Below are 16,837 nucleotides of genomic sequence, written 5' to 3'. Positions count from 1 at the left end.
ATTGCATGTCTGATTTTATTAGAAAATTTCGCAAACTTACTACAACATCAAATCTACATTTTGTACTCCTTAAATTAATCGTCAGCGAACGTTCTTTCGATTCTTTCCAAAATCACCTACCGGCTTTTTTCATTTGCGCCACGTTAACCGTTCTTGTAACGGCGGACATCCCATCTACGAATTTCGTTCGGAACAACACATTCGCGTTATTGAACATGCCATCCTTGAGCGACACAATGACAAACTGCGAGTTGGTGAAGTGCTTTTTCAACATGTTTCCAATGTTCTGCGTATGCGACAGATCCAAAGCAGCATCCACTTCGTCCAGAATATACAACGGAGCCGGTTTGTACTTTAACATAGCCAAGATTAACGACAAGGCTACTAGCGAACGCTGCCCGCCACTAAGTTCCGTCAAAGATTCCTTCCACATACCGTTGAAACCGATTTTAACTTCCAGACCCTTCATAAAGTTTGATCCATCTGGCGGAACTAGCTGGGCTTGCGTTCCCGGTAGTAAAGTGCTGAAGATGCTACCGAAATTCTCATTCACCTCCGTCCATGCCACCTTCAACTGTTTCTTCTTTTCCTCGTCCAAATCGGTAATGATTTTCTGAATCTTCTTTTTGTCGTCCTCCACGACCTGTTTGCGACGCATCACCTCTTTGTATTGTTCCTCTTCCCGCTCCAGCAGAACCATCGCTTTCTGATTAATATTTCTGCTCATCTTCTCTTTCGAATCCTGCAGCTTGCTTAACTTGCGACCTGCCTCCTGTGGATCTTCTTTGTTATAATCGTACCTTGTATTTTTCGCCCCGAAGAATTCTTTGTCCTCTTTGATCCAAAGATATTTTTCTTCTAAAGCGGAGATCTTGTTGTAACCATCTTTGTTGTCATTCTTAACCTTTTGGATTTCATTCTCCTTCTTCTTAATGTCCAGCTCCAGTTCCTCATTTTGCTTCAGCAATTTATCCCTGTGATGGTACTTTGCTATCAACTCCTTATTCTGGCTGTTGATTTTGTCCTTGTGTTCTTTAATCTTCTGCTTCACGGCAACCACCGCAGCCGCCCTCTCTTCACTGTTCTCACTAGCGCTTTGCAACTTCTCCTGTAATGCCGCTATTTGTTCCTCAAGTTTAACAACCTGTTCCTTAGCCGTAGCAATCCCTTTCTGCAGTTCTTCAATTTCCAGCTTCAACGTTTCGAAACCTTGCTCGTGTTTCTTCCAACCCTTACGACTTTCCTCACTTTTCTTCTTCAGCCGCTTCATATCATCCTCGGCCGCCTTCAACTCCCGCTCCCGGTGTCCCTTGCTGTCGGCAATCTTCGCCGTAAGGTCCTTCACCTTGGCATTGGCCTGGGTTTGTGTCTGACGTGCGTCAACCATGGTCTGCTTTAGAGTTTCTGGAAAAGAAAGTGGGGATTAGGCGTCGGCCAGGCATCCTATTCGATGGAGATTAATTTACCGATTTTCTGTTTCAACTCTTCAATTTCCTGCTGTGCTTGTTGGAAAGTGGTTTGAGCCAACCGTTGCTGTAAGCTGTTTAGCTCGTAGTTGAGTAGATCGAGCTGTTCCTTCAGCTGGTTGTAGCGTTGCGAGACGCGTTCCAATTTGCTGAAAGATTGGGATTACAAATTATTGTGGGGAATGACATTTTGATAACTTGAAGAACGAATGGAAAAATTATAGGTCTTGTCTATCACCCAATGTAACCATAAGAAGCAAATTGGACACACAACCTAATAAAATTACATGTTAACAGGTCGAAGACTGGTTGATGCTTCTAGTTTGTATTCTTTTTATTTAATTAATTTAAAAACAATCATAGATTTCAAAAAGTGTTTTGCATTCGATATTTGAAAGCCAATGTAGAAGCATGTCAAAGTGCTACAAACTTACCCAATCTCCGCACACACTTGCTGATATTCTGCCTCCTTCTGCGCCAGTGCCCGCTGGATGTTGTTAATCTCCTCCACTTCCAGCAGTACGGTACCACCCTTCGGTTTGGCACCACCGGATAGCGTTCCGCTGGGATCAACCACATCACCATCCAGCGTTACCGTTCGGCACATGATCTGCCGGTGGTAGGTTACCTGTTTGGCCACATTCATATCTTCGGCCAGGAACGAGTGACCGAAAACGAACTTCATCGCCGGTTCTAGCTCCCGGTCGTAGTCAATACAGGACAAAGAAGTAACGGCTCGCCCTCGTCCCACCAGACCATCCGCAACCCGTACCGTACTTTGATCAATCGATCGACCGGAGATTTTATTCAGTGGCACCATCGTGGTTCGGCTTTGAAGTTGACCTTTCTGTAGCAGTAATTTACCGGTGGTATCCGTGTCGACAACAACACTGTACAGACTGCCTCCGGCTGCCGTTCCTAAGGCGAGGGCATATTTCTTATCCCGAACAGTCACCAGTTTGGCCACCATTCCTTTGACCGCAGAACGATCGAAATTCGGCGTAGGATCTCGATACTGAAACTCCCAGCGGTAGGCGTTTCTGCGATCAAGTTCCCCCCGGAGATGACGAATTTCTTGAGATAACGCCTGCTTCCGCCCTTGCAACTGCTCAATACTTCCCTCTTCGTAGTCGATCTTTTGCAATTCAACGCTTAAGGATTGGATCTGACCCTCGGTTTTGGTGAGTTTCTTCTTGTCATTCAAATAGGCAGCATCGCTCGAATTCATCTCTCCCTGTCTTTCTTTCAACATCTGCTGACAGTGTTTCAACTCCATTTCGCTTTGTTTGATTGATGTAGCCGACTCTGCCGCTTTCTGCTTGGCACCCATCAGCTGATCTTGTAACGTGGCAGCTTCACCATCTTCATTGGTTGACAAACCGGCGCTTACGGCCTCGAATCGCTTCTGAGCATCGGCAAATGCTTTTGCGTCGGCTTCATCTGCATCTTTAAGGCTTTGAAACATGTCTCCCGTTCGTTGCATCTCCGCTTCCTTTTTACCGAGAGCAGATTCATCGTCTTTAATACTTTTAAGAAGGTTCTTTAGTTTTCTTTGCTCCACTCCGATACTATCTTTCGTGCTATTTCGTTCCGCTGAAGCGGTCGCTTCTTTTTTGCTCTCAGCACTCAATTCTGCCTCCAACTCGGTCAAAACTCCTCCCCCCTCCGTGTCAATAGTTTCCTGCAGTACCCTTGCGCTGGCTTCAATTTCTTTACTTTCGTTGATATTGCTTTCAATTTTCTTCCGATTTTTATCGATCACATCGTTCAGAGCTGCAATGCTCTTCTCGGAATTTTCTACCGATTTTACGTGTTGCAGATACTTGTGGGAAATGTACAAACGAGTCAAATACTCAATGTCTCGACAGATCTTTTGATATTCGATATAATGCGCTCGCTCCTTGCGCAACTTGTCCAGCTTTGGCTCGATTTCCTCCCGGAGGACCTGAGAAATAGACTGTTTAAGATCCGAAATCTTTCCCCCAATAAACCACAAATTCCTACCGTGTACAACTCGTTCAGCTTAGCATCTTTCTTCTCGATCAGCTTGATCGAGTGCTCTCGCTTGGCCTCATACACACTGGTTCCAGCCGCCTCCTCGATCATTGACAAAATTTCCTGCGGCTTCATGTTCAACACTTTCGTGATACGTCCCTGCATGATCAAAAAGTTCGGATTGTTTACGTTGAGCTGCACCGAGCAGAACAGATCCTGCACTTTCTTGTTTTGGACCGTTTTTCCATTGATCAAGTACTTGTTCTTTCCACCCACGACGATTTGCCGGGTGATTGAGATTTCATTGCACTTCTCGTATCCAAGCGGACACTGATCCTTATCGGTGTTATCGAACACCAGCGTCACCGTTGCTTTAGTCACACCCGCCTGACCACTTTTGTAAACCAACTCCTGCAGGGAAGTAGCTCGAACCTGAAATCAAGAGCGCTCAATCAGAATCTGTATTAATACCAACTATATTTACCACCTTCTACTTACATGAACCAAATTGGATATTCCCAGCACGAAGCAAATCGAATCTAGAATGTTGGATTTTCCGGTTCCATTCAAACCGGTGATGGCATTAAATTCCGGATCAAAACCGTGAACCTCCGTTCGTTTGCCGTACGACTTGAAGCCGTCGATGATGATCGATTTAATATACATCCTGCCGGATTCAACGACTGTTGATCATCACTTAAAACACCGAACGTAGGCAAGTTTGTCTCGTTATTCTAGGAAAAATGTTCACGTTAAAATCTAGCGTCCTCTCCTCCGTTTCTGTGCTTTTATTGTTTGGTTTTGTCCCCTTTTGACAGCAACGACGGTTGGAAAAGAATAAAATTGCGTTTGTAGTGGTGTTCACTTTCATGATGCAGAGGAAGGGTTCAGATATGATATGTCGAATATGTACCATGTCGACATGGTACATGGAAATCTAGCCAAACATTTGAAAAGAGACTAACTGCCAAACGTAAACACTAAAAAAAATTGCAAAAGAAGTTTTAGTCAAATTCATAATCCTATTTAAAAACTTAATACTATTTTATTTTGTTTGATTGCGCAACAATTACTTGGACACTCCATACAAGAAAATACTTTTCAGGTCTAATATTACACCGAAAATTAGAAGAAATAAGTTATATATAATTAAATAACCAGATTGGCCAACGTAAACTAACGTTTTTTATAAGGAAAAATACCTAATTACTTGGTTTTTCATCCTTTTAACATGCCGTTACCTAGTAATTTGTATGAAAACTTGTTTGTGATTTCCATCGGCGTTGCCCGATAAATTTGTTCCCATCTTTCCCGAGCGGTGACTCAATGTAGCGGTAACCGGTGGCAAATAACTCGCGCACTTCTTTGTCAAATCATTTCCTCAAGTTTCAGGTCATGTCGTTGGCCAAATCTTCTGTATTCAGTCGCAAAACACCTTTGATTCATTCTCGCTACCATCTGATACCTCAGTGTCAGCAGTTGGACAGCTTGTAGCCGCTGCCCCACTACACTCCAAATATATTTTAGTTACCTACAATCGAATATTATTCTTCATTCTAAACATTACGATTGAAATATCATTTGAAGCAATTTGGAAAATATAAGTATCCCCAGAGCTCAAATCAGCTAGACCACCGAGGTGTTACTTGCAGTATCGGGTTCATCGTATTAAAGCCCGTGAATGGAATATTCTATGAACCAGGTCCATCATGTGGGCTTGATATGGCCGTCAGCTATTGAATTGCAAGATTTTGCTGATCAATTTGGTGAATTGGGACATGAATCAGAGAAAAAAAGTATAAGATATGCGGTCCTGAGTGTCGAAAGCGTAAACAATAAATCGTGTCATGTGTGTTTTTTTTTAATTTACTCTGCCTGATTCAAAAATGACAAGAGTTTTTAGTTTTACAAATAAATTATTTATGAGGTTTTGAGCCACGTATCACCGAACAGAAAGACTACTGTGAATTTCATAATTATAATTAAATGCCCTTTTCAAAATCACTTAAATCTATAAAATGGGGTGACTGCACCAGCAGGGACTATGTCCGGTTTGTACAGCTCACCTGGAGGGTACGAAAGGCCAATGTTGGCGACAGCAACAGAGACAGCTCTGCTTAGTACGGGGCACTTGGCAAATGAGGGAAAAAAACTGGTTCGGCGTATTAACTATATTTGCTTCTACTTCGACCACGTGTACAATTTTTAATGAAAATTTTCTTATATTTTTCGGAAAACGCCTCCTGCGATCAAGTCTGCTATAAAGCAAATCTTAGCTATAATCATAATTTTTTTTTGAATTCTCATGGCATACTAATTTCTAACACAGCGGGAGGTTGAAAACCACACAAAAAGTGATTGTGTGTCGTTTGGTACACATTTAGGGTTATGAGATGCGCATATTGACGATTAATCACCACGATTCGTTTGTTATCTTTTCACACTCGTTTTGAGTTATTCAGCCCAATTTTATTTCGTAATTTCATTGAGTTCTTGTCGGCCGGTCTCACGAACACTAATACAGATTCTTGGTTGAAAACAATCCCATTTGCTTTTACCGGCTTTGTTTATTATTTTCCACCAGCTAGTGATGTAGTATTTGTGTCATATCACGTGTACGTACATGAGCCGTAGAAAAGTCTATGGATAGCTCTTGAATGGCAGTGAATTCTGAAGCAGTAAATTTTGTCATGTTGATTGCGTAATACGTAAATCAACGCGACTTGAATTTAATGCAATGTCACCTATTTTCAGAGTTTATGCTGTAGAATAAAATAATGCGTTTTGAATTATTTGCTGGTTTAAAATTTGGACTCTCTTACTCAGGAATGAACAATTCTCCGCTGGTACTGGCTATTTTTTCGTTGGTTATATTTTGATCGTTGCTATGAACACCAACTAAGTTCTACACGATGACGACACGAATGAACTCATGATGAATGAAATTCATGTTTGACAATTCTTAGTGTTTTGTTTACTTTGTCAGTTGCGTAAATGCGAGTGCAATGACACGAATGAACTCATGTAATTCCCATGTAAACAAACCACCGAGAATTGTCAAAAGAAGTTCATCCGGCTCTTTTTGTGGGGTTATGTTGGTTGGTGTAAAACCTAACTGAAAAAAATCAATCAAACAAAGAAGTGTTGCTGGACAAATTATTTTTTGATCGCGTCGAGGGGTAACTCCATGAGCAGGTAACTGACTGGAAACTGATTCTTTCATGGAATTTCTGGTCGTGTCGTTGGATTGGTTCGATTTAACATTGTAAAATCAGAGAGGCCATGTATTGCTTATGGCACTAAAAACTGGATTCTAATCGCACTGCGCACTTACCATTCTTCTTTTAAATTCTTCTCATAGACTGATTAGTTCGACTGGTCTGTTTATGAAAGTACCATCTCTATCACTTGAAATACATGTGTTTTGACAGCTCGCAGTTTTAAGTAGCAGTTTGATCACTGGCACTTTGAAAGTTCGGAGTCCAGGTTAGTAGGAAGTACGCAATATTAGTACATTTTCCCAAAATTTCACGCGGCCTTTCCCGTTCAGAAGGAACGGCCGCCCTTCATAAAACACCGTTCCTTGCCAACCTGTCATAATATTGCAAATTTGCATTACGAAGGGCTGTATGAGAACACAAGTTGCTCCAAAAATTACCCTTGCTTTATGAAACGTTATGTGCAGGTTAATGCTAATTTCGGTTTTTAGATCAGAGTTGCTCTAGGTTCGCTCGGAGCTGTCACTTTTGCATGGATATTGTAAACATTAGAGCTAACTTAGGGCGACTCGATTCTTAAACCGAAAACAGCATAAGTATACCAGATGCAAGTGGTGCCAAAATTCACCACGATTAGTAAAATTCAAAAATTCTTTTCAGATTACAGGATTAATGAAATCGACGTCAACATTTCATAAGGCATTATATACAATATGCTCATGTTGAGAAAATGGCGTCTGAAAAATTACCTCGTACTTTATATTCCCATTTATGAACAGGAGCTTGATTTAAGGACCAAACAACTCAATGCCGTGTTAAATTAACCATTTTTTCCGAATAATATAACAGATTTATTAAAAAAATTGTATTTTGAACGTTTTTGTAGATAAATGTTTTGGTCCCTTTTGAAACATCGCACTGGTTTTGTGCCCTCTCCCATAATCCCTTTTCGGCGAGACGTTAGCTTATAGTGCGTGCGGGTGAGCCCTTTTGTTTACAGCAAATGATTATGTGACGTTTATTTTGATCCCTTTCTTGGTGTTGCGATGTTTTTGTTCCCTTTTCAAGTATAGTCTTTTTCATTAAGAAAAGGGCCCATAAACAAATTTTTCCGTTTTGTTGTTTGGTGTTTATGAGCCGTTAATTTTTGAGGGGAAGTGAAAGGGAACATAAGCAAAACAAGTTATTTTGCTTATGTGCCTTTCCGATAATCCATTATTTCCCCAACAGCTAGGTTTCAGAATCGGCTTATTTAAGGTATGTATAAAGCTTTGTTAGTGTCCATTTGAAGTAAGTATTAACCGGAATTGTTTACGTTTTGTTTATCGGCCCATTTGAAATGTTCTCGTCGAAATTGATTTAATGAGCTATAGGGTAACCAACACTGAAAAAAATCCAAACGTTAATTCTATTCGCTTCAAACCGCTTAAAAATCATATGAAGAAGAAATGCTACTGTTATCACGCGCACACATACCTTCTATGTGTCAACTGTATAAACTGTGTATGCACACAGAAGTTATATGTGCATATTATTATAGAATGGGGTTTTATGTGCCTAATAGTTATGAAATGTGAATGTAAGATTAATATTTCTTGTAAATACACACCAGCATGTGCCAGCAAATAGTGTCTATATGCCTCCGTTAATTGCAAAAATCTATGTGTAAAATCAATAGGCATAACGTTTACTTTTTTTGAGTGAACCTAATTTGGACCCCTACATATTTTGGACCCTGTTAATGTTGCCTCCTACACTGCCAAGTTTTTCTGCATTTGTTTGGTTTGATACAGCAATTACATTCCTTGGGTTGTCTATTAAGTTTCAATATCTTAAGTTCATCTCTAATTGTTTAAAATTAAACAGAATCCACAGTTTTCAAAAATATCACCGAAAACGTTTCATGTTTCAACGATTTTCAAATTGGATTTAAATGTACAATTATGATATTTTTTTATCGATTTAATTAGTTTGTCTGATTTGGTATTATGCATATTACGTGTTTGAAAAGGTTTCTTCGTAATGTTTTATCTAAAAAATCTTAAATAAATGGTGTCCACAATATGTCTTAAAAAATTGATATCAACTTTTTTGGACACCCCTTGATTTTCTTTCTTGACAGCGATTTGCTTATCGAGTTAGAATAATCAAAAAGTGAAAAATTTCGTAACGGTAGGTCGCCTGCTCTTTTTGGTCAAATGATTTAAAAATGTTCAAACCAATGGATGTCGAAAATCAAACGATTGAGGAACATTTCATTGAAGACCATAATATGACCAAAGAGGTGACTTCTGAAATCCACGTTGAAGAACATTTGTAGTTCGAATTTGTTGAATTCGACGAGCTATATGTTGACAAATCTAAGAGACATATCACAGCTAAATAATGATAATAAGAGTGTGCTTGCTGAATTCCTAGAATCGCCTGAAACACTCACACGAACAGGAACATCACGATTCAAGCGACGTAGTCCTGCTGTTTTAACATTGCGCAGAAAAATTGAATACCACAAGGTGAAAACTAAAGAAAAAAGGAAAGTAAAGGAAGAGAAACAAAGAAAATCTGAGCTTAGAAAGAATAACAAGAAACCACCTCGTAAACAAAAGAATTAAAAATTAATATTTAGTACAAGAAGATTCCTGACGAACTTTGAACCTTGATTTATCATCCACTTGAGGATGTTACTCCATAATACTGCTACAGATGAATTGTTACACGAAATATATTATTGTTAACTCTATTGCATAACATTTAATGCTGCTTTATTAAGTCTGCAGTAACCTAATTGAACCGAAAGTTTTTCTATTTCTCAAAATGATAGAACTAAAAAATACGTCATGCAGTCAGCCTTCCATATAAAGATTAATGTACCATTTTTGATTAGCAGTCACTGATTTGCTTATGTTCTTCTTTCATGCATTAAATATATTGCAAAGAGAACGAGTCAGTTTAGTAGAAAAACCTTCACTGTTTCCAAAATATATTCAGTCCCATTCAGTGTGTCCAAAATATGCTTGGAACACTGTCCAAATTAGTGTGGAAGAGTCCGAAATGTGAAAAATTCATGCTGTGAAGAAATGTCATTTTCGAGTTTATGTCAATGTATAAAACATCCATTGACAGTTTTCTTTCAAGAACAGTAATTTTGGAGCAGATTCGTGCATGTATTGCATTAAAAACATAGGCAAGCAAATATTTTTTGACGTTCACGTAATTTCACTTCCTCCAGGGGTCCAAAATTGGTTGGTTACCCTGCTTATCAATCAAATTCTGTTTTAAAATTTTTCCTTGCGTATAAAAACCAAGATGGGAGGCTTATTACTACCGCAAATAACAAATACAAGTACTACACTGAAAAAAATCCAAACGTTAATTCTATTAGCTCCAAACCGCTTAAAATTCATATGAAGAAGAAATGCTATTGTTATCACGCGCACACATAACTTCTATGTGTCAACTGTATAAACTATGTATGCACACACATAAGTTATATGTGCATATTGCTATAGAACGGGGTTTTATGTGCCTATTAGTTATGAAATGTGAATGTAAGATTAATATTTCTTGTAAATACACACATAAGGTTTATGTGCCAGCAAATAGTGTCTATATGCCTCCGTTAATTGCAAAAATCTATGTGTCAAATCAATAGGCATAACGTTTACTTTTTTTTGAGTGTAGTTACACCAAAAACTTGCTGGCAACCTTAGAGCGGCAGTTAGTAAGCAGTTGTTGCGGCGTGTACGTTTCGGTGAATGTATCAATATATTTATGAATTGGCTCTCAAACGTGAAACTTTTTCGCTCGATGCGCCAACTGGATTTCATTTTTGGTACTAGTCAAATGATGATGAAAACATTTTCTTGCATTGATGATATAGGATGGTTGTTCTATTTTAATTGTTTTAAAATAAATATCACACAGTTTCACAAAAAGCTTGATTACAGGTGCTAAGAAAACACTCGTTCTTTCGTTTGACACCAAAACATTCAGTTGAACTCAATATTTTATTACGAATTATTGAGATCCGGAATTATTTTTGTATTGTTGTGGTTAGGTTGGTTGTTTTAGATATGGAAAATGTTTATCTAGAAATTGGACTTATCAGTGGATAACCTCGACTACCAACAACTACACTCTTTAATCCAGTGATTTTTGCCCACCTTCGTGTTTTCTATCGAAATTTCAATCTCTGAATTTCATTTTAGTATAAATTGAAACCGGAAGAACAAATGTGAGTGAAGTAACAAGAAATTTACCATCTGGATATTTTTCAGAGGTAGGAAACATATTTTCTTTACCAATATTACTTTTCATTAGAAGAAATAACATTTAATTATAATATTGATTGAATTTAAAAAAAATCAGAATTTACTTTCCAATGCGTTTTGACAGATGAAAATAAAAACATCAACCAACTTCCGTGCCCTCTGGCGGTCGACATCCAGCGTTAGATCACGAATAGTTTGAAAATAGTTACCAAGCTTTCTGGAATGGTTTTTTATACGGGTTGCATCTCTTCGACTTCAGTAGAGGGTTGGATTACGACCTTATGAGAACGTTGCCGAGATATGTTTTGTCGACTTATGCTTGTTTTTCCTCGAACCGTCATCCCACTCCCACCCATTTCGACTGGTAGGTTTGTTTCAGAGATGCCAGATTTGCAGACAAGTCTGCAAATTGGCAGACTTTTAATTTAAGCTGCAGATTTTTTCGATGACGCAGATATTTGCAGATTTTTTAATTTGGTTGCAGATATTTGCAGATTTCTTAGTTTGGTTGCAGATATTTGCAGATTTTTGAATATAAAGGCTTTTGGTTACACTAGCTTTCCTGACATTTTTTGTTCTTTCCAGACTTTTAAAATTATTATCGCAGACATTTGAAAAAAGTACCTGGCATCTCTGGTTTGTTTATTTTCTTCTAGCCTTCCATCTGATCTGAACGGAAATGGAATCTACCCTAACCGATCGTTTCATTGATCCGTAAGTACTGTTCAATCCCGTAGATTCTTAAATGATACTATAATTTTTTTACAGACCCAGTGCGGACCCAAAGTTGTACTGCCGGCTTTGTTTTTCTACATTTCGCGTTGAGCCTCTGTTTCCGTCTACCAGTGATGAAGACGAACAAAATCATCACTTGGTACAACTGATTTCTTCACTGGTACAAATAGATCTAACAACTGATCGTGATGCGTCCTGTGCGATTTGTTTCATATGCCAGCTTCATCTGGAAGCATTTCACTTGTTTCGCGAACGTTGTTGCTTACTAGACCAATCACTGAAAAGAGATCATCAAGCAGCTTTGCCCTCCGAAGTAGAACCATCTGATCACTCATCGAATGTCCCGCATGAGGAGCAAGACGACGATATGTGGGTTACCGTAGAAGAAATTGATGATGCGACTAGTGATACGAACGAGTTGCAATCAACAGATGGTCAATCCGAACAAGCATCCGCTAATTTTTCGGAAAACGAGAAACAGTTGAACGTTAGGCATTTATTCCATGACCTCATTCGTGTCTCTGTTTAAAGTATATTCTAATTTGTTACAGACAGCTTTCTGGAACGCCATTTCGAAGGATGTTGGAATTATTCCAGAACATGTGCGCAATTCACTGGAACTGGTCGGATTTAGTCGCAGTGCGTCACTTGGTCTCATTACTCGCGAAAACATAAAAAATATTGAACAGGATATGCGAAAATTGATACCGCTGGTATCCAAGCTCGGCGGAGGACTGAGTAAATATTATGGGCACTTTCATAGCCACAACCCAAGCAAGTTTTCATTTTTCGCTGGCGAAATCAGAACCATTCTTGCGATAGCACGAGCGGTACAGGAGAATGGGTTACCAAAATATCTGAACACTACTGGATCGTTTCAAAAAATAGAGCCGGGTTCAGCTTTGTTCGACAGAAAAGGACAGTGTCCGGAGCGAATGATTGAAAGAATTAAGACCTACTACCGTGAACGGTGAGTTTTTTTTGTAGGTTCACTCGAATCGTCGTTTATTCTATATGCTATATTGCAGCAATCCAGGTACTCCGGAATTCAAACGATTTTACGACAACCTGCCAACCGAAGGTGAGCTTTACAGTGACTCCCGAACGGGACAGCTTTTTTGTTTGATACAATGTACTTTTTGCCCCACGTCCATTCGAGTTTACTTTTGGACCTTTGGGAACTTTGTCAGCCATTGTAGTAAACAGCACTATGACATTTGTCATATTCAGCCCAAAAAGAAACCAAGGTTAAAACTACCTAGAGACAGCGATCCCTTGCGCCTTACAGTTGAGGAGGCGGAACTAGAACAGAACGATAGTAACAGTGATCCTTCGCGACTTACGGTGCAGGAAGCGCAACTGGAACGGAACGATGTTGACGTTGATCCTTTGCGTTTTACGGTTGAGGAGGCGCCTCCGGAACGGGGCGATGATAACAGTGATCCCTTGCGTCTTACGGTTGAAGAGGCGGAACTGGAACGGAACTATGAGAACCGGCTGGATAACGGAGAGGATGCTATTTCAAACAATTTTGTAGTTAATGAGCGTAGCAAAAGACGGAATTTGACGTTAGCGGAAGAGTATTTGAACCAAAACAACGGGATAAATCAGACCGATAGGCAATCCTCGGAGGATGAAGAACCGGAGGAAGATCTTTACGTGATTGAAGTTCTGGAAGATGAAAACCAATAACCCTTCGATCAAAATAAATTAGCAAAAAGCATTTTTGAAACAATTTGTATTACGAATCTTTAGTATACCTAGTTAAATAACCAAAAAAATATACAAGTATATTAAGAATTGTAGTTTAATGCTGATATCGGGTTTGAATTGGAGTCGCTCTAGGTTCGCTGGAAACTGCCATTTTTATATGGATTTTGTAAACATTATGGCGAAACAAGAAAGATTCGAATCTAAAACCGAAATCAGCATGAGAATCTTTAAATATATAATTCAACGCTTTTTCTTGAAAAGGGCGATACTAGCAGTGACACCATTCAAAGAAAATCAACAGTGAATATTTCCAGACTTGGTTTTATTTCCTATTTAAGAACTATTGTGTTTTTTACATCCTAGATTGCATGATTCAGTGATCGAAACCCAAAACTTCATAAAGTATTCGAAATTATTAAATTAAAATTTGTTTTTGCTATTGAAATTGACAATATGATAGTATCTCCCCTTTGGCGATTGTTTACTTTTTCGGTCCCACCTATCAGCATTGAAGTATCGCCCTTACGTTTTTTACAATAACTTCCGTTTTACACCACCGATTTCGTCCGGGTTTTTTCAATAGCGATCATTGTAACTATTTACAGCTGGTATCAGCTTGATAATCCTAAAAAATACGAAAAAACAGTTTCGCCTCTAAACTGCTAGCAAAAAAAGTATCGCCCTGTTTGTTTGCATGGAGCGTGGAGGGCGAAACTTTAAATAAACAAACAAAAATACAGTTCCGCCCGTTGTATTTTTTGCTGTAGTTTAAGAAAACAATATCGTAGAATCCAAATTTTTAGGCTAATTTGTTGCGTTTCAAAGCCCTCATTCGCATGTATGAAAAAGTCTTATGTTTACATTTGTAAGTATCGCCCTTTTCACAAAAAAGCGTTGAATTGTAGTTTACTTTGATTGCTAACATTTGAGACCCAACAGAATGCTCCGTAACTGACGCAGCGTCAGGCCTATTTTGAAAAATGCTACAGAAAGCAGTTAATGGTTTAGCAGACTCTTCAAGCCAGGCTTTAATGCTCCCGGTAAGTGACGGAGCATTTTGTTTGGCCCTTAAGGGTCGTACGAGCACAATGAATCCTTCCTGGGTGTGGCTCGAACATACTGCGCTTGGCTTATAAGGTTAGCACCTCACCCTCTGCACCGCCAGACCTAGTTCTAGTGCTAATCAAAGGAAAAAGGGTAACTTTTTTTTTTTTTTTTTATCCCTTTATGGGCAGCTAGGGCCGAGGGTGGTGGCTAGCGGGTTTCATACATCCTTGACCTGACGGACAAAGCTATGGTGCCTTGAACACAGGCAACGCAGATCCAAGGCCATCATTGAAATGATAAGTTCTGCGTTTGGGATGTACTTCCCCCGGTTGCCAGACGAATACCTGTAATTATTACTTGTTGCTTTGTATGTATGAATCTAATGTTCAGTCCTGAGTGGTGTATGCGTGGAAGATGTGGTTTTTAGCGTTCGAGTCCAGGAGTGCATATCTGTCTGGGTTAGCGTGGGCGTTTACTAATTGTGTAATAGTGTGATCGCTAAAGGCTCGAGCATTTGAATGCTAGCGTGTCTCTAACTTTGCGTGCATAAATTCGATATTAGATTCGTGTGGCAATTTGCATATTCACGTGTATTTTTGAACTATCGGCTCGGACCCTGAATATGATAATTAATTTTTAGTGTATGGTAGAGGAACGTGTTGTCTAGTGAATATGAGCATCATTCTTGATTGGTCCAACTGAAGGCATGAGTCTAGGCTGATCGAGAGTAGAGAATTCCGAATGTAGCCGGTCTATGATCGCGCGAGTGATGGGTTAATGCTTGAGACCGCGATTATAAAGTTATAGGTGCTGAAAAGTTCACTTAAGTAAGGGGGTGTTTTAATGTTGGCGATATTGCGAGCGTAGGTGTGTGTGGATTATTGAAATTGTAATGTAAGTCCGCGTCTCGTCCTGTCGTGTCTGGGGTTTCCAGGTTACATGCATTCACCAGATGAGACTAGCTTATGTCAGCTTACTTGTGCACTGCTTTCGCACAATCGAGGCGATCATCGAAATGATAGATCCTACGAGTGAATGCACTTGGCCCAGTCACCTGTCAAGCATTTGTGTATTTGTGTGTGTTGAGATATGTGTGGAGCCTGTAAATAATATTTTAATACGGATAATATTTTATACGTGAAAACAAGAAATATGCAATATACTACTTACAGTTTGTTGATCGTCCCTACTTATCTGTTTCCATCGAGTATGAGAATACATCTCCATTGTTCTAAAACTTGGCGACGTCTGATGGCAGAGCAGAATCATTGTTGGCAGCAATGTTGCTCTTCTTGGATTATGAGCTCGAAAAGGTCATCACAAGAATATAACGCATGAGACCGAAAATAAATAAAAATAATATAAAGAGAGGAGTTAGTATTGTTATTGAGTATTACTAATATACCGATTTTTTTCGAGAGTTGTCCTACTGGAGCTGTAGAGCTAATTCATTCAATTAAGGCATGGACCTAGACTTCTGGAATCGAGGATAGAGACTTCCGGACGCGAACGATTCATGAATGCGCGAGTGCGGGGGACTGTAGGTTTACGCTTGAGACCGCGCCCGAGTGATTACAAGTGCTAAGACGTTCATACTATTACCGGGATGATATAATGCCTGGAAGAGCGCGAGTATAGATTGCGTGGATGGCCGCGAAGGGCTCAACCATTTTTATATTTGTCTGTCGTATGTATGTGACTTTGTGTGTATACATTCGATTTTTATGTAGTTTAGTGGATATGAGCACTATATCTTCGATTGATCCACCTGAAGGCATTGGACCTATGCCGCTAGGGGCGAGAATAGGGGATTCTGGTCGAAACCGATTCATGATCGCGCAAACGCGGGCATTTGGAGGTTCTCTCTCTCTCTCGAGACTGGGATTGTTAATTTATAAGTGCCAAACCATTCACTCAGTCACCGGGGTGTTATACTTTTTACGAGATTGTGGGTGTGGTCGTGCGTGGATGATCGCGAAGGACTCGAGCGTTTGTATGTGGACGTTTTTGTCGCGTGTGCCAGTATGTATGCAACTTCGCGTGGACACATTATTTTTATAAGCGTGTGGCCATTCGCATGTTCGCGTATTCTTCAATGATCGCGCGTGGACGTCTTGTCTAGTTTCTACCTCTATTGGTCCTAAAGACATGAATTTGGGCTACTAGGATCAAGGGCGGAGACCTAAGACGTGACCGATTTATGATTGCGCGAGCTTAGGTTCTTAGGTTCCAACGTTCACCTAATCAATCGGGGAGTTTGAATATTGGCGAGATCGCGGGCGTTCGCACTTGTGAACAGGTTTGTGTTATCGCGTAGGCCACGTTTGTACGTTTGGAATGAGAGACTGTTAGTGTACATGAGCGAATAAGCAATTTGTGTTAGTTAATGTTA

General features: G+C 39.7%; 2 protein-coding genes across 2 annotated transcripts; one reads left to right on the top strand and one right to left on the bottom strand.

Annotated features, from left to right (window-relative positions):
- LOC131688818 (structural maintenance of chromosomes protein 2) lies at positions 1-4,281 on the bottom strand. The gene is made up of 5 exons (XM_058973357.1): positions 3,960-4,281; positions 3,471-3,893; positions 1,901-3,411; positions 1,467-1,615; positions 1-1,404 (listed from the first exon to the last, which is right to left on the bottom strand). Exons 1-5 carry the CDS (start codon positions 4,125-4,127, stop codon positions 113-115), a joined length of 3,543 nt encoding a protein of 1,180 aa, XP_058829340.1. The 5' UTR covers positions 4,128-4,281; the 3' UTR covers positions 1-112.
- A 7,289-nt stretch (positions 4,282-11,570) lies between these two features.
- On the top strand, positions 11,571-13,420 carry LOC131688828 (uncharacterized). The gene is made up of 4 exons (XM_058973378.1): positions 11,571-11,664; positions 11,719-12,172; positions 12,237-12,655; positions 12,714-13,420. Exons 1-4 carry the CDS (start codon positions 11,630-11,632, stop codon positions 13,375-13,377), a joined length of 1,572 nt encoding a protein of 523 aa, XP_058829361.1. The 5' UTR covers positions 11,571-11,629; the 3' UTR covers positions 13,378-13,420.
- Positions 13,421-16,837: the final 3,417 nt, after the last annotated feature.

The sequence above is a fragment of the Topomyia yanbarensis genome, chromosome 3, assembly GCF_030247195.1.
Source record: "Topomyia yanbarensis strain Yona2022 chromosome 3, ASM3024719v1, whole genome shotgun sequence".
Lineage (NCBI taxonomy): Eukaryota > Metazoa > Arthropoda > Insecta > Diptera > Culicidae > Topomyia > Topomyia yanbarensis.
The sequence above is the reverse complement of the archived record's forward strand: the minus strand, read 5'-3'. Positions and strand labels throughout refer to the sequence as shown.